Below are 17856 nucleotides of genomic sequence, written 5' to 3' on the forward strand. Positions count from 1 at the left end.
GGTCCTCGCGGTGGCGGGCGGGGCTGGCGGGCCGGCTTTGCCTGCACCACGCTGTACTCGGTTTTGAGAAAGATCAAAACATTGAGCAAAGCAAATATTTACTAAAATGAAACCACTTTTGTGACTCTCCGGCTTTGAGAGAAGCTGAAAAAACAAACAGGGCACTGAGGGAGGTTTCAGGAGCAGCCCAGGCGGCCGCGGTCGGCTTCCAGTGGAGCCGGCTGTTCCGCTTTTTTCCCCAGAACACATCATGCTTTCAGGAGCTGTTGCTCCCGCCACTGCTTTGAAGACTCAAGTCAGTGAGGTTTCCAGGTTGGAAAGTGGGCTGGGCTGCGGGAGTGCAGGAGAGCAATCGATGGCCAACACCTACCTCATCCCTCATGTACACACAGATGGGGGTCCTCTCCCCCAGCTGCTGCAGACGCTCCCTGTAGAAAGAATAAAGAAAACATCACGACTTCAGGGCCCCTAACCCAGCATCTTGGAAATTGTAGGGATCCAGGCTCAGGGCCTGAGACCTCTGGAAGCCAGCCCCAGCCTTTCTAACTCTCTCTTATATCCTCCCATAACCTCCGGAAGGAAGCCGCCAAGGGCTACATGGAGTCCCAAGAGCAACCTCAGTCATCAGCACATGGCCAAAGATTCCTCCTAACCCCTCCAGCCAAAAGGCCACCACACGACATGAGCCTGAAGGAGAAAACCTCCAAGCAGTCCGGAGGGTCCTGAGTCTGGAGCTGACACCAAGAGCAGCTCAGGACACAGATCCATTCAGCAGACTGTAAGCAGCCTAGATTCCCAAGGCTATACACACTGCCATGAACTAGTCCATGAGCCCAGACCCCAGAGGAACAGTAGGACTGAGGGAGGGGAGCAGTCTCCCAGAAGGGCTAGAGAGTTCTCGACCCACAGGCAATTTGAAATAATGGCCGACAGCTTGGGACTTGACCCAGTGTCCCAAGGACTGAACTGCACTGGATTCCACCGTGTCCTCGCTGGAAAGCACAAGGGTCCCATTTGTGCCTGGACACAGAGTGGAAGCACTGCCCCTTTATGAAGCACAACCAGATGTCTACAGGGTTAGCTCCCAAGGTGACAGTTACCCAAAACAGACAGTCACACACAGCACTCAGCTCCACTGACAAGGCAGAGAGCAGAAAAGGGCTGGGGAGCACCCCAGACAGATGACAGACACAGCAGTCACTACCCCCACTCTCCATTCTCTACCATCTCTATCGACCTCAAACAATGCCCTGAGGGCCAAGCACTTGGCCCCTTTCTCTTTTCTCCACATATTGTCACTCTGAACATGGAACCCCAAGGAGCACCCAGAGAGCACTGGCTGGACCCAAGCACAGTAAATCACACACACACACGCACACACACACACACCTTTTGCTGACACACAAAATAACTAATCAGGTCCTGAGCATCTCCTCTGCCAGTGCCCATGACAAAGGAACAGGATTAGTTTCTTATCGAGAGGTCCCATCTCAGACCTTAGTAAAAACAAGCTTTCCAAAGGGACAGGGAGAAGTTGGGCCCGTGGGTAAGGGCCACACCGCAGCCAGGTCTCATGGCCATCATGGCCCAGACAATGAGCAGAGTCACGAGGAACCGAGCTGGTGGCCAGAAGTCAGGAAGCAAGGATTAGGTCAGTGTTGGCTTGGACAGGGCAGGGCAGGGAGAGGTAGAAGCCAGCATGTGAGGAGCCTAGATATAAGACACATGTACAGGACGGATTAATCATTTGGAAACCGTGATCAACCCCAAGTGCTCAAAGGACCTTTGGGGCACACATGTGCCAAACACAGCTCTTTTGGGTCAGGGCCACAGGTATGAACCTGGCATTGGTGAAAAAAACAAAACAAAACAAAAAAACCTAAAAAACAAAAACAAAACAAAACAAAACCCAAGCTTTAGCACAGGACTGAGTTTCAGACCCATAACCCACAGCAAGGACAGCAGACAAGCAGATGAGCATTTGAGCCCAAGCCCACTAGACCTCTGCAGCCTGTGTGTCACTTTGGTACTCAGGTACTCAGCTCTGGGGTTGCCCTGCTATGTCCCCACTCCTGGAGAGTTGCCCTTCCTGACAAGGCCCAGCACTGTTGCTTCACCTGTCTCCAGAGGCTTTGCCGGGATAGCAAGACAACAACAGAGCCTGAGGAGACCACAAAGCCCACCCTGCAAGCCAGGCTTCTGTCTCAGAGGATGTGTACGACATGTGGGTATCCCCTCCATACAAGGCCAAGCAGAACTGTAGGGCCTTTCACACGAGTCACTGTGTCCCTGTACTGAGAATACCCTTCCTGGACCAAGACGACAGGCTACAGAACAAAGATACAGACTGGGAAGGAAGACAAGAACACTAAGAGACTTTGCCTCCCAGATACCAGACACACAACACACTCCTGCAAGAAGGCCATTCTACCTGGTCACCTGACCCTGAATACCCAAACTAGCAGCAAAGGGATAGTCAATGCAGTATCCCTCTGGGAGCCCTTACCTGGGTATTATAGGATAACAAACCACAGATGGGGAACAGAGTCCAACATCAAGTTATCAGACAGTGGCCAGCTTGGATGTGCAGCTTCTCCAGAGCAAGCAGTGGGCAGATCAGATTCCCTCGTGCAGTCTGAGAGGAGCAGTGTGTAAACATGCCATGTGGCCACAGGCCCAGGAAGGGGCAGCCAAAATAGCTTCCAGGCCTGCCACCCCTGCCTAGCAAGCAGAGCTGCCAGTCCTGGTGGTGGGACTGGAAGACATCCCCTCATACACTAGTGGGGACACCATCACGCCCCACAGACTTCACAGGTCTACCCTTTCCCCCCAGGCTAGACTGAGCCACAGGACATCAAGCTCCAGAGGAGAAATGTACCACGGGGGAGAGGGTGGCTAACGGCGTCTATGGAGCCTGCTCACCCACATGAGAGGTGCCCCTAGGCACAAGGGAAAGTGTTAATGGTATCAAGCAAGGTCTCCAAGACCAGCAAGCCTCCCCTGGCAGGACAGAGATGCCACTGCTGATGGCTTCAGAAGCATGCCTCACCCACCACAAAGCTCATTGTCCCCTCAGGGGTGGAGAGTCTGGGTATTTGGGGCTCAGCTCCTAGTGAGAGCACTATATGTTGGGGACAAGCACCGTCTACAATGTGTGTATACGTCATCTGTTCAGACCTCACTAACACAGGACAGTGTTAACATCAGCGCTGCCAAGGAAAGCCTGGCACTACCATGTCCCCAAATACAAGAACGACACACAGGTAGTATGGCTTCTGGTTTAGGTGCCCTCTTAGGGTGAAGTCAAGTCGTTAGAGCACGAGGTACCAGGGCCCAGTGACAGTGGAACCCCTTGGGCTCATATTCTGTCTAGAGGAACAAGGAGGCCCAGACAACTGAGCCTACACAAGTCTAAGGAAGGAAGCTTTATGTCCTACCCAGATAGTTTAGCCAGGAGCTGAGCTGCTACCCACTGGTACCAAATCTACCCTGAATATGGCCACAGGGCTTGACCTCAGAGCCCCAGAAGTGCTGTGCTCACCCACAGTCTTCGCCACGTGTCATACCCTGTGGACCCCCCAAATCTCCCAGCTCTCCTGAGAATTGTAGCTAATCACTCAAGAGCTGGGGGGGGGGGACGGGACCGAGAAAGGGCTTGGGCTACATAGGACAGGTGCGGAGAAGAGGACCTATTGAGGGCGAGTCCCCTCTGCACTGAGTTCACAACACTTACAAAACAAACAAACAAACAAACAAATCACCACCCTGTTCCCAAGCAGACTTCAGAGAGCAGCCTGGGGGCGCAGACAGGCAGAGTCTGAACCTGCCCGAGTCCTGGGGTGTTCCAAGGCACACCCTTCAGTTCATGTCCTCCCAGCCCCTCACACCCCCTCTCATCTGTCTTACTCAACACTTCCTGGTGACCACTTGCCTGATGTGGCCTGCTGGACTGGCCCTACTGACTACACACCCATGCGGGCTCAGTGGAAGCCGCAGGACCTCCGGACTTGTGGTAAATTCTGACTCACAGCAGGAGGCCTGGGTCACGCTACAAAGAAAGCCCCACACATTCTTAATCTCCACTCCTATAGCCTTTGGACACTCATGTTTCCATTTGTGTCTTGCCCAACCACTGGACGGTGCTCCAGCATACGACCCTAAAGCAATCATGGGCACATCTGGGTGGCCAGTGATCACCAGACATCAGAGTCAGCGACCAGAGAAGTAGACAGCAGGCCTGGTTAGTGCTTGAGGCAGCAACTAGGGCTGGCCGGAGCTCTAAGTAAGATTCTCAAATTTCAACAATTTCATTCCAGGTCTGTAAATACGGCTCAGCGGTTAAGAGCACTGTTGCTCTAGCAGAGGCCCTGGATTGAGTTCCCAGCACCCACATGGTGGCTCACAAGTATCTGTTAACTCCAGTTCCAGGGGAGTTATGGATGATACCATCTATAACATCCAGTTATGTGTATGTATACCAAGCATACATATATACATACATACATATATACACATATATGTAGACAAAAACATGAAAAACAGAAATAAGCAAATCTTCAAGCCAGGCATGGCAGTGTATGCCTTTAATCCCAGCACTCAGGAGGCAGAGGCAGGAGAAGGCAGGCAGATTCCTCAGTTCAAGGCTAGCCTGGTCTAGAGTGAGTTCCAGGACAGCCAGGGTTACACAGAGAAATCCCATCTCAAAAAAAAAAAAAAAAACCCAACAAATAAATAAATAAATTCTCAAAAGCCTCTAATCATAAATAACCTAATTTTCAACTGATTACATGTTCAAAGGATAACATTCTTTGTTGTTGTTGTTGTTGTTGTTTTTCAACACAGGGTTTCACTATGCTGTGTAGACCTGGCTGTCCTGGATCTCACTCTGAATTCACAGAGCTCCACCTCTGCCTCTGCCTCCCAAGTGCATACACCACCACCACCCACCTTTAAAGGGTAACATTTTAGATGTACTTAAATTTATCAATCAAGTTAATTACATTTCTTTTTACTTTTTCATTAATATAGTTTCTAAAGCTCTGGGTTATGTCCATGACCAGCACATGTGGCCTACAAGGCATCCCCAGTGGTCTGCGTGGGGGTGGCTCAGACCAGAAAGAACCACTTTCCAAAGCTATGCTACTTCCAGTCCAGAAAGCCACCCAGTGCCCCCCAAACAAATATACACAAAGCATGCTTTATATTCAATATGACAACCTCAGTGCCCAATCTCTGGCACTCCCATGGGCATTCAAGGAAGCATCAAGGAGGTGGAGACCTAGAGCCTTGGACTCCCCACTTGGAACTTGCTTTGCATCATATGCACTGATGAACCTGTCCCTGCTACACAGTCCCTGCCCTCACTGTGACACTGAAATGCACCTACCATGGGGCATGAGCGGGCAGCAGCTCAGGTCTCAAAGTTCAGAACTGGAATTCATGGGTGTCTTACCTCTTGGTCCAGTGATTCTATCTCTGAGTTTATCCTGAGGGAGGAAGCAGGATGGCAGGGAGCTGAGTGGTCCACTCTAGCTCTGCCTGTGCAGGCCACACAATGAGGAGCAGGGCCTGTCAGCACAGGTACACACATCAGGCAGACGAATGGAGGCCACGGCCACTCAACAGAGACAGCATGCAGGAAGGAACACTGAGGATCTTCAGCAAAGTATTTACGGCAATCGCAAACAAACAAGAAAGACGTGAGGAACAGAAGACAGCATGCAAACATTCAGTAGTCTGAGGCAAGAAGACTCTGCATCTAAGGCCAGCCTAGGCTACAGAGTAAGTTCAAGGGCAGCCTGGGCAAACAAGTGAAACCCTGTCTCAAAAAGTAAAAGGAGTGGGCAGTGAGATGGCTTAGACAGGAAAATGCTTGCCACATAAAATGAATATCTAAGTCCAGATGCCACATGAAAAAGCTGGGCCTAGGGGTAAAACCTGTAATACCAATACCAGGAGGCAGACACAGGAAGGTCCCTGGGGCTTACTGGCCAGCCAATCCATCTGAATTGGCAAGTGTACATACACACGCTGAGTAAAAAGTGAAGAGTGGGCTAAGGATATAATTAGTGGTAGAACACAGGCCTAGCATGCACAAAGCCCTAGGTTCAATCCATAATATCATGAGAAAGCCGGGCATAAATCACTCCCTATCCAATACTCCATGTTTAAAAAGTATCTGTAATATCCATGGGCAGACATGCTAACTGTCATGGGTCCAGAGGCATTGACCTTGGGGCTGCGCAGTCTCCTGAATCACACTACTATCTGTGTCTCCAACTGCACTCATGGCAAGAGTGAACACAGGGACAATTCTCCCACTTCTTCCAGTTCCATCAGCCCCTCACCAACAGGCAACCTAAAATACTCTGGGCCATTTCATCTTCATTCTCCTGTGATGACAGACACGCATTAAAGGAGAAGCAGCCCTCCACTTTTGGTGTCTTGATCCTGCAATGAGCCTAGGGGGACACCTAAGAACAGCGCCTTGGCTCTAAGGCATTTTCTCTGGACCTTGCATCTTTCCTATAGCTCTTTTGTTTATCTGTACCCACCCCATGCTCCTTTGGGGAAAACTGCCCCAGGACTCCAGCAGGAAGTCTGTAGTCTCCATTCTTGGAGACCAGCAGTTTCTTTCAGAGATATGCAGAGTAAACCTGGGTCCTTTCACATCCAGGGCTGTCTGTTCTACCTTCACTCTTCTGTGCCCCCGGGAAGGGAACAGAATCATTTCCATGCCCAGGCTGCATTTCACGGCATCCCTTGATAAGGGTCCTTGGCCTACTGTGGGTCTACACAAGCCTCTCCGTCAGGGACACTCGTCTTCAGTTCTGCAAAGTGCTCTGTTGCAGCCAGGCTCAGTCTGGAGCCTCTATCCTCTGGACTGCTTTGTAGTGAGTGCCCTGGCACAGAAGACCGGCAACCCAACTGACCCTGAGTGCTCTGCCCTCTGCCCTCCATTGAAATGGAGCTTCTATCCCCAAAGAACTGAGCTTCAAGCTGCCCGGTCCGAACATTAGCCCAGGTCTGCAATAGCCCCATTCTCCCGTACTGTCAGTCTATACCCATAGCCACCAGGGGAGGAGCCCACGGAGCTGCAGCAGGACTCCAGTCAGGTGACGTGCCTAACTGCCAGTCATCCGGCCAGCCTGCCTTCCTGTCTTCGTCCCCTGTTTTAGGAGACAAAGTCATGCTATATAGCCCAAGCTGGACAGTAACTCACTGTGTAACCCAGGATGGCCTCAAACTCACAAGCCTCCTGCCTCAGTGTCCTGAATTATGGACAGAGCCATGCCTAGCATTAGAATGTGCTTTGTGTATGTGTGCCCTCATGCACATACATGTTACCAGGTATAAAACTCAGGGTCTTATACACACGTGGTAAATGTTCCCCACTGAACTAAATCCACAGCCTGAGTGACCCTTTTTAGCCAGCTGTGTCTGCGATCTCACCAGCACTCTAAGGACATGACAAGTCCTGGAGTTCCTGTCCCACACAGCCACCAACTCTCCTGGCTATCACATGACCTCATATTTACATAGTTGCTCACATATAACTTCAATTCAATTATTCCTTAAATAATTAACTTATTCCTATCTTATGTGCATTGGTGTTTGCCCAAATGTATGTCTGTGTGAGGGCGTCGGGTCCCCTGGAACTGGAGTTACAGACAGTCATGAGCTACCGTCAGGTATCGGGAACTGAACTCAGGTCCTCTGGAAGAGTAGCCAGTGCTCTTAATCAGTGAATCATCTCTCCAGCCCCCTTAATTCATTCTTAAATCCACTTCAGACCTGGCTTCAATTCCCATGGCCACTGGGGCTGCTGACACCAGTCTGAGAGAAGGGAACCTGTAGACCTCGTACCACACTCACTGGAACAACTCGGCATTTCCTGTCCACCGCAGTCAGGTGCTGCTACAGCCAGGCACACTTCACCCGTGGGGCCACCGTGGGCATCAGATCCAGAGTCGTGCTCCCACACACACAGAGCACTGTGCCAGGCCACATCTCGCTGCACCAGACACATTAGCCTACTTTGTCCAGACACAGCCATGGCTCAAATGAGGGCACAGACCCAGGAAGGGCCGTGACTCACCTACAGTCATACAGCAAATACTACTCCTTCTAGCATGCTTGTCAGACTTGTGGCGAGGTATCTGTGCGTGTGTGTGTGTGTGTGTGAATAACCCTTTATTCCCACTACTCAGGAGGCAGAGGGAAGCCAATCTCTGAGTTCAAGGCCAGCCTGGTCTACAGAGCAAATTCCAGGACAGTCAGAGCTACACAGAGAAACCCTGTCTTGAAGAAAAAAAAAAAGCAACAATAACAAAAACAGACAGACTCCTGTCCCACAGAGCGCACTTAAACACTATTTACACACTTCAGAATAGCGTTTGCACTATTAACAACAAGAACTACAGACGCATATCAGAACTCTTTGTATAAAGCAATGTCACAGCAACAAGCTCATTCTAACCAAGGATCCTCAAAACACAGATCTTACACAGGCATTGGGAGACATTTCATTTCCCTTTGCAGTTCATCAGTCCTTGGGATCTTTTGAGTCCCGACAAAGATGGAGGAACACCTTTGCTCTCTTTGGAAGATAAAAGGCCAGCGGGCCTGGAAGCTAAGCTGCCAAGACCTTCAACCGAGCACCTCCATTCAGTCAGGACTGCAAAAGCCAGAGCCAGAAGCACAGTGTGGGTTTCAGACCTCTGCCAGGAGGGGGCGGGAAAGAGCCTGGGATCTGCCTGCCAGAGCTCACCTGGTCTGTACAAAATGGCTGAGGAGCTCCCAGAGTGTCTGGCGGGAACAAAAAGTGTCCTGCAACCTGGAGCCATCATCCAGCTGTAATGCAATTCGAACCTGGAGAGGTGAGAGATTAGCCCCGAATTAGGAAGAAACACACTATCCCAGCAGACCCAGATTCCCAGAGCCAGGCCCTCCCCACCTCCTGGACACAAATACCGAGGAGGGGTGTGATGCCTGAGGGGGCTTCCCAGGAGGGCTATACCACCAAGGAAAAGGCTGCACATCAGTGAGCCATCACGGAAATGCCCCCTTTACCACTACCCCCAGCCACAGACAGCACTGTGCAGCCTCTCTGGGAGACCAAAGAAGAGCTGCTTCCCGACCCAGCCCCAGCATCCTGTGAGATGTCCCCAACTTCAGGGCAGACTATTGCACACACAGCACAGAGGACTGACACCTGGCGTTTTCTAAGTTTCTGCTTATTACTGAGCACACCACTTTTGTATGTCTCATAGCAACCGTACCTTCAACGAGGAACACATGAGCTACAACCCCCTCCAGCAGTAGTCCTCAACCTTCCTAATGCTGCAACTCATCAACACAGTTCCTCACGTGACCCACAACCATAAAACTATTCCATTGTTACTTCATAACCACAAATTTGCCAGTTATGAATCATAATGTAAATATATAATATGCAGGACATCTAGTATATGACCCCTGTGAAAGGGTCACCTGATTCCCCAAGGGGTTGCAACTGCTCTAGATCATGTCAGCAGGGCAAAGCTGCAGCTGAGACCCAGCAAGAGCTCTAAAGAGACTGAGTGAGAAGCAAGTGTCTGTCAGCCACGTCCGTAGGGCAATTCAGGATCTCTGAGCAGAAACACCCAGCTGGTACAGTGTTACCAACAAACCCCAACAAAACCAAAACACAAAAACACACACACACAAAAACCACCTGCATAAAGGAGAAGTTTTTCACTCCCAGTCCTGAGTTATTCAAGCAGAAAATGTAGCTTTGGCTTAACTGAGGGAGAATGGACCTCAGAACTTGTCTCGACCTCCAGTCCTTCTCAGACCCGTAGGCAAAGCTTCGGCACTGCTCCCATTCAGCCCATGGCGGTGCCATCCCCTGCTCCACAAGGCCGGCAGAGGCAGAGGGGCAGTGCCACTGGGCTTCACAGCTGGACACCTACCATGTTCTCAGGCCCCTCGCGGCTCCGGGACACAGGCACCATCTCCAGCTTGGCATTGTTAGGCAGGTTGGCAAATCTCCACTGGAGAGAGAGGTCAAGCACAGTCCTCTGAAACCTGCACAACAGACACAAGCACAGACACCCCTGAGGACGCAGCCCCTGCCGACTGCTCCCTCAGCTCCCAGAGCTTTAGAGAGGCACAGGACTGGCAGGGATACAGAGGGGAATACAACAGGATGAGCCTATCCACAGGTGAGGGTGGTACCTAGAGATACTGCAGCACATGCTGGCCTGAGAGCTGACCCTCAGGAATGTCTAATATGCCTAATATGCGTGAGGCTCTGGGTTCAATCACCAGCACTGTACAACCCTGGTATGGTAGGATTGCATGCCTGTAACCCCAGTACTAAGACACAGAAGGATCAGATCATCTTGAGTATGTAGAGAATTGGAGGCCAGCCTGGACTTTTGGAAACCTTGACCCGTAAAAATCCCTATGTGATGGGTGACAGCCAGTGGTAACGGAAGAGAACTGACTTCAGCAAGCGTCCTGACCTCCACAGGCACGCTGGGCATGCATGGACCATACACAATTATGTATAAAATAGGAAGAAAAAAGAAAGTTGTCTCAAGCAAGACCAATAAAATTCCACCTAAGAATCCTGTCGTTCCAGTTGCCAATGTTGCTCTGGCTCAGGAAATATATCCCAGTCCATCACTCCGCCTGCTGCTACCCAGAGAAGCACGAAACAAGCACAGGAGGGTGACGGCCCAGTCCGATGTCCTTACAGAAATTCAGAGTGAAACCAGGCAAGATACAAAGTCACATTAGCCATCACCTCTCCGCCTTACACCATGAGGGGTTAGTGTGCAGGGAGGCTCCAAGGGCTTGTAGGGGCTTCAAACGTATGGCTTCTCAGAAGCACCCAAGGACCAACAGATCTAGAAGCATCAGTGGAGACTCAGACATTATCTTGGAAGCAGCCTCCAAGATGTTTGCCCTTTCCAGAGAGCTCAGCTCAAAACTGGAGAGTCAATGACAGTTCAGGACACACAAAGGTGACTCTTGGATCTGGTACATGGCTCCTGGCAACGCAGTAGGAGTCACCAGGAGGCTATTACCTGCCCCTTGGATGAGAAGAGCAGGCAAGAAGGGAGAGAAGCTTGGTCAATGCCATCCCTGGGGAAAGAGCCGCAGCCTACCCAGCTGCCTTCCTAACCTTGTTCCTTCTCATCCCAAGACTCTCCGGGAATGAGAACAACTATCCAGCCTACAGCTCCCACACCGCACAAAGTGGAACAGCCTTGCCTAGAGGACGTGCATGGGCCACCTGAGGACTACAGAGGACAACAGGGCTCAGACTCTGACTCTGTTTTAATGAACATTTAGGAGGAAACCACAGAATTAGATAGATACATCTGTGTGGAATTTGAATATATCATTTATCGCCAACCACTTTTGAATACAGAAAGTAACTAGCCCCACATTATAAACTCAAGACACTGTTGGGAATAGCAGTTTTGGCGACTGTGACCTATTTATAAAGTCCAAGGGTGTTTGGAAGAACTGAGAATGAGCCAGGTGTGGGGGCAACACCTTTAATCCCAATACTCAGGAGGTAAAAGCAGGAGGATCTCTGTGAGATCAAAGCCAGCCTGAGCTACACAATGAATTCCAGCTCAGCCAGAGGCGGTAAGACCCTGTCTCGCAAAAGAAAAAGAAACCAGAGAAACAAAAGCAGAACTGAGAAGGAGACACTGTTGACCCCGGTCCTCAGCACAGCTCAAAACTGCAAGCTGCCATAGGCCTGCGAGCTGACAGCGACGGGCAGAGAGAAGGCCCCTCACTATGTTCACTGCCGGGCACCAGTCAGGACAGCGGCAGCACTTCTTAAACAAATTACAGCCAGTGAATGGAAAGGAGAGGCTGGGACAAAGTGTTGTAGAGGAACTGACTCAAATTATAATCATGACTCCAACCAGACAGCATGGACCATGGGCAGGTGAAGGGAACAGAGTCGGCACAAGGCTTTGTGGCAGGGTACCCTGACCACTCAGAGCACACGCTCCGTGATTGTGAGATGACCAGGATGGGAGCTGGAGCCTGGAACCGCCTGATGCAGGTACCTTTTCAAAGAAAGCTCAGAATGCAGTGTGGAAAAGGTCAGGAGAATGGGCTCTTGTGTTCAAACAACAAGGCTGTGAAAACAGGTCTCTCTCTCCAAGGGGAAATACCATGCATGAAATGCGCCCTCCTGCGTCCTCAGCCCTGAGGACCTACCTGTTGGAGGGCCTGCCCCTTTCTTTGTATCAGTGCCCCCCCATTCCCTGCGGAGAATCAGATGGGAAGAACTACAGTGGGGGAGGATGACAATCCCTTCACAGGTTTCTACCCATTTCTGTGCGACCAGGTCTTTGCACTAAGACCCCCACCAGGAACTTACATACTCAAATGAACTAAAATCCTACACTATAGGGTTAGAAGTGCTCCCCAAAAGATACATCATTGTCCCTGCCCCTAAAAACCTGTGGGCATGACCTTATTTGGTAGAAATATAGATTTTTTTTTAAAAAAAATATTTATTATGTATACAATGCTCTGCCTGCACATCAGACAAGGACATCAAATCTCATTACAGATGGTTGTGAGCCATCATGTGGTTGCTGGCAATTGAACTCAGGTCCTCTGGAAGAGCAGTCAGTGCTCTTAGCCTCTGAGCCACCTCTCCAGCCCCGGTACAGGTATTTCTTGATGTTAAGTTAAGGAAGGGAATCACCTAACCAGAGGACCCTACACTCAGTGACTTGTATCCTCACAGCAGAGCAAGAGATGGCAGAAACTGTAATGACGCAATCACAAGCCAAAGAACACCTGGACAGCCAGAAGCTGAAAGAAATAAGAACACCTCTCCCTTAGAACATCCGGAGTATAGTCATACTGACACTTAGATTCTGGACTTTGCCTTCTGAACTGGATAAGAATAAACTTCTTTTAAACTACCCAAGGAGGCTTTTCCAAAGCAGAGACAGTTTGTGTGTTGAGAAAAAGACCAGATGGATTGAGAAGCCCACAGCTGAGCCTGAGTAAACTCACTTCAGATCGTATTCACTGGGGTTGAAGTCCTGCCGTCGGCATGTGTCCTCCAGTACCTAGGGGACGAATGGACAGTAAAACCTATGTGGACCAGAGAACTCATACGGCAGGTACACAGGCCAGCCCACCAAACATCCCACTCAACAAGGCTTAGCAAACCGTACCTAAAAATTCTGTCAGGTTTCCCCTTCCTACTGGGGACTCCTTCCTGACTTACTCCCCAAAGTGTGGCACAGCCTGTCCATCCCTGATCCCACGTTCTGGGTCCTAGGTGGCGACTAACAGCCTTACAGGGACTACTTTGTATCTCTTGTCCCACTCTGGGGTCTGGCAGCCTCTGTGCAAATGCTGCATGACCCGAATCTTCTCTGCATGAGCCGAGCTCCAAATGGGTCCTGCCAGAGGGTTGTGGGGCTGTATTCGGTACTATAGAGCCTCATTTTTGAACTGTGTTCCCCACTCTGTGGGCTCCTGACACAGATCTGAATAATAAGCTCTTTTGCAACCTAACAACAGAGGTTCAAGAAACAGGTGTGTGATTCATAGGAGGTCACAAGCAGCGACAGTCAAAAGCAGTGAATGACTTAGCAAAATTCATTTCCGGGCCCAGGGACGAGGCCGATTCAGGGTTCGGAGGGACGCCCCTGAGCGGAGCAGGCAGGGACGCCCCTCTTCCCGGTGACCGAGGAGGCTGAATTCGGACAAGCGCCGAAGACGCCGGGTCTCCAGCAGCACAGCCTGGGTGTAAGGTCCCCAGCAGCCCCGGGGATCAAGAAAGGTGCCTCCGAGCATCCCGCCCCGCCCCCGGGACCCAGACACAGAATGGGGCGGGCAGCCGCGCGAAAGGCACCGATTGGCTGCCTCAAGCACCGCCCACCAGGGCTCGGCCCCGCCCCGCAGCCCCGGGAGCAACCGCAGGGGCGGGCCCGGGTGCGGCCACCTCGGGCCCTCAGCCCGTCCACCCGTCCGCCCGTTCCCCACCCGAGCCGGCGGCCGCACCTGCAGCAGTACGGTGCTCGGCGTCACCTTCACCGTGTGGCGCCGCCCGTTTGGAGCCAGCACCGACACCGCGGAGCCCCCGCCGCCCGCCGGGGCCGCCATCTTCCGCTCACGTGACCGCGGCCGGCTCGCCTCAAACTACTTTATCCGCAACAGCCGGGACGCACGGCCACGCGGCCTCGGGGGCGGGGCCGACTGGAGCCCCGCCCCAGACTCCGCCCCCGGCGCCGTGGTCACGTCCCTGGCTCTGCCTGCCTCCGTGCGGAGCAGTCGGGCGCATTAGTCCCTATGGCGTCGCCTAAAGGGCTCTTTGGTGTGGGAGGCGCACACTGCGGCCAGGAGCACTGTCCCTTCATCCCGCGCCCATGGTCCCAGGATCCGTCACGCTCTGGAGACTGCCTGCAAGAAAGCCGCGTTGTGTGCGGCCATCCTGGTGTCCTGCAAGCCACCTGTCTGCCGCCAAGTCCTAGATATACCCACCCCATAGTTGGCCCTCTTTGTACCCACTCCGATGAGCGCTGGTCCTTCCTCCCCCAGCTTCTCAGATGTCCCTGTGATCATCATCTTCACATGGTGACAAGCACCCCTGTGCTGGTCTTCCCCAAGTGCTTAAGCCAAGTATGGTGGCTAGCACTTGGGAGGCAGAGACAAGCTGACCCCTGAGTTCCAGGTCAGGCTGGTCTACAAAGCAAGTTCCAGGACAGCCACGGGTACACAAACCCTGACTTGAAACACTAATAATAATAATTAGTTACATTTATGCATTTTTTTATTGTGTATATGTGAAAGACGGGGTACAGGGGTGTCATGGTACTTGTGTGACTATCAGAGAACTTGACAGGGTCTGTTCTCTCCTTCCGCCTTGTGGAACTAAGGGATAGAAGTCGGGTTCACAGACTGTGGAGCCCTCTTGCTGATTGCAGGCCCTCTCTTGACTTGCCACCATGACTGAAATGCTTGTGGTCCTTGGAAATGTAAAGACCTCTAAATCTGAGAGTGGAGAAATTAGTACACACCCTAGAAACACTGACTGGGCCCCATTTTTTTACTTGGACTCGGGTGTCTGGTGAACCGACTTCCCCTGGCCAAGTCCCATGCTGAGCAAAGGTTACCAAGGAACCCACCGCAGCCCTGAGGTGCCAGATCAGGACGGTAGCTGGCCTCGTGATTCAGACTGCAAAGGCCGGATCTGGGAAGAGCAGGTCACTCTGATTCTCCAGCCAGGGACCAGCTTCAGGCCCCAACACATAAGCTTCATTTGTATGTGTGTGTATCCCCCACACTATCTTCCCCCTCCCCGCACCCGATACCCTAGCTCAGCTGAATCTTAAATGTCATTCTGAACCACAGCTCAGCTGCCTAGCTCTGGTTTTGCCACATGTCCATCCGTAGGCTTGATTACCTCCACCTGCGCCACAGTGTCCTGTCAGAGTTCAGGTGCAGACTCTGGAGGGCCATGTGCATGCAAACATTAGCCCTTGCTTAAGCTTGCGACACCTGTGTGTGGGTGCTGGCATGCCTTCATATAAATGATACATCTGTGTCACACCTGTATATCGACAAGCGTGAGGAAAAGAATGTGACCCCTCTATACGTCCTTGTGCATGAGAAGAGTGTAACCGTCTATATGTTCTGTGCAACCTCAGACCTTCACTGAGCCTCTCACTGTGCCTAATCCATTTGGTAAATTTCTCTTGATTTTTTTTGAGAAACTAGCGTTTTGGGGTTTTTTTGGTTGTTTTTGTTTTTGTTTTTGTTTTTTTTAAGAAACTCAAGCCTGTTTTCTTTCAACTGTTCCACAGTTAGAATCCCCTAGCAGCACATTTTGAGGGGGAGGTGGCAAAGATGGCAAGACCATCAGGAGAGACAGGGCATCAGTTTGTCCTGAAAGTGAATGTGTGAAATTTGACCACTTACCTGGTCAAGTTAAGGTCAGAGTCCTCCATGATCAAGGTCCCATGTTCCTGGTGGAGTAAATAAGTCAGCTCTGGGCTAATTCTTTAGGACTACAAATGTCGTGTTTTTCACAAACTTATTTATGAAGAAGTTTTAGCATCAATTGAGAAATGAGTTGTTTTTATTTGGTTTCTTGACAGTTGACCTGGCTAGTGTCATAAGAACTTGACCACAAGCTAGAGTCATCTGAAAGATGGGGATCTCAGCTGAGAGAATCTCCATAAGATCCAGCTGTAGGGCATGTTCTTAATTAGTCCCTGATGGGGGACAGCACAGCCCATTTTGGGTGGTTCTACTCGTGGGCTGTGGTCCTCGCTTCTATAAGAAAGCAGGCTGAGCAAACCATGAGGAGCAAGCCAGTAAGCAGCGCCCCTCCTGCAGGGACAGTCAGGTTCCTGCCCAGTTTGTGTTCCTGTCTTGCCTTCTTCAACAATGGACTACGATATAGAAATGTAAGCCACATAAACCCTTTCCTCCCCAGCTTGCTTTTTGGTCATGGTGTTTCATCGCAGCAATAGAAACCCGAATTAAGACAACAATATTGGAGCTTTATTGCAGAACTTCACACATACCACACAAATGCTCTCCCCCTCACCAACAGCCCCAATTCATTTATTTTGTTTTTTTTAATATAGTCTTGCCAAGTTGCCCAATTTGACCTCAAATTTTTGATCCCCCTGCTTCAGCCTCCCAAGTAACTGGGTTTACAGGCTCATTTTAACATTTATGGCTGCAAAAATCATGACTCTTCGAGTTACCATTCTACCTTCATAAGAGCTTTTCCGTTAAGAAACACTGTACTGATATGGGATTCCCCTCTGGATGCTGTGAATGTGTTTTGTTACCATTGGTTAATAAAGAAGCTGCTTTGGGTCTCTGGCAAGGCAGAATAGAGCAAGGCAGGAATTCCAAGCAGACATAGAGGAGAAAAGTTGGCAGAGTCAGAGAGATACCGTGTAGCTACTGAAGGAGAGAGACACAGGAACTTTACCCAGTAAGCCACAGCCTTGTGACAATACACAGAATAATAGAAATGGGTTAATTTAAGGCATAAGAGTTAGTTAATAAGAAGCCTAAGCTAATAGGCCAAGCAATGTTTTAATTAATACAGTTTCTGGCTGGATGGTGGTGGTGCACGCCTTTAATCCCAGCATTCAGGAGGCAGAGGCCTGCGGATCTCAGTCAGTTCAAGGCCAACCTGGTCTACAAGAGCTAGTTCCAGGACAGGCTCCAAAACTACAAAGAAACCCTGTCTTGAAAACAAAAACAAAAACACAAAAAAATTAGTACAGCTTCTGTGTGATTATTTTGGGTCTGGGCAGCTGGGAAAAGAATGAGCAACCTCCACCAACACCGTACCATTAATGATGTAGTGTATGCATTTAAGACTAGTACTCAGGAGGCAGAGGCAGGCAGATTTCTATGAGTTTGATGCCAGCCTGTTCTATAGAGTGAGTTCCAGAACAGCCAGGGCTACACAGAGAAACCCTGCCTTGGGGGGGGGGGGGGGATGGAAGGCAACAAAAATTTTTGGTTTGTTATTTGCTGTTTTGAGATAGCCCTGGCTCTCGTATAGCTCAGGCTGGCCTTCAACTGTTGATCCTCCTGCCTCCTTATCCTGCCTGCCAGAACTATAGGCATGTGCCACCATCCTCAATTCTGTGACACCACTGCCAGACTGGAAGTCGCCTGCCTGAGTTTGAGCCAGTGGTGGTCCCTTGCTTTGGCCTCCAAGAGCTGAGATTACAGGTACATGACAAAATTTTGGCTCAGATTTTAATGTTACTTCAATTAGAAGAGCTGGGAGGTAGTGGTGAATGCTTTTAGTCCCAGACCTCCAGAGACAGAAGCCAG

General features: G+C 50.7%; 1 protein-coding gene across 2 annotated transcripts in view; it reads right to left on the reverse strand.

The window, feature by feature from the left end:
* LOC121444053 (tether containing UBX domain for GLUT4) overlaps nt 1-14200 on the reverse strand; it is a 38052-nt gene extending 23852 nt beyond the window's left edge. Inside the window, exons 1-5 of one of the 2 annotated variants that reach the window (XM_041645793.1) lie at nt 14047-14200; nt 13048-13103; nt 9954-10068; nt 8771-8871; nt 371-428 (exon numbers count right to left, since the gene is read on the reverse strand). In XM_041645793.1, the coding sequence (XP_041501727.1) occupies nt 371-428; nt 8771-8871; nt 9954-10068; nt 13048-13103; nt 14047-14148 (432 nt within the window). In that variant the 5' untranslated portion in view covers nt 14149-14200. The remainder of the gene's footprint in view (nt 1-370; nt 429-8770; nt 8872-9953; nt 10069-13047; nt 13104-14046) is intronic. The other variant, XM_041645794.1, reaches the window with a different exon arrangement.
* Between the last annotated feature and the right edge of the window lie 3656 nt (nt 14201-17856).

This window comes from Microtus oregoni, unplaced genomic scaffold, assembly GCF_018167655.1.
Source record: "Microtus oregoni isolate MIOR12 unplaced genomic scaffold, Mior012 000117F_ref0000505, whole genome shotgun sequence".
NCBI classification, from domain to species: Eukaryota; Metazoa; Chordata; class Mammalia; order Rodentia; family Cricetidae; genus Microtus; species Microtus oregoni.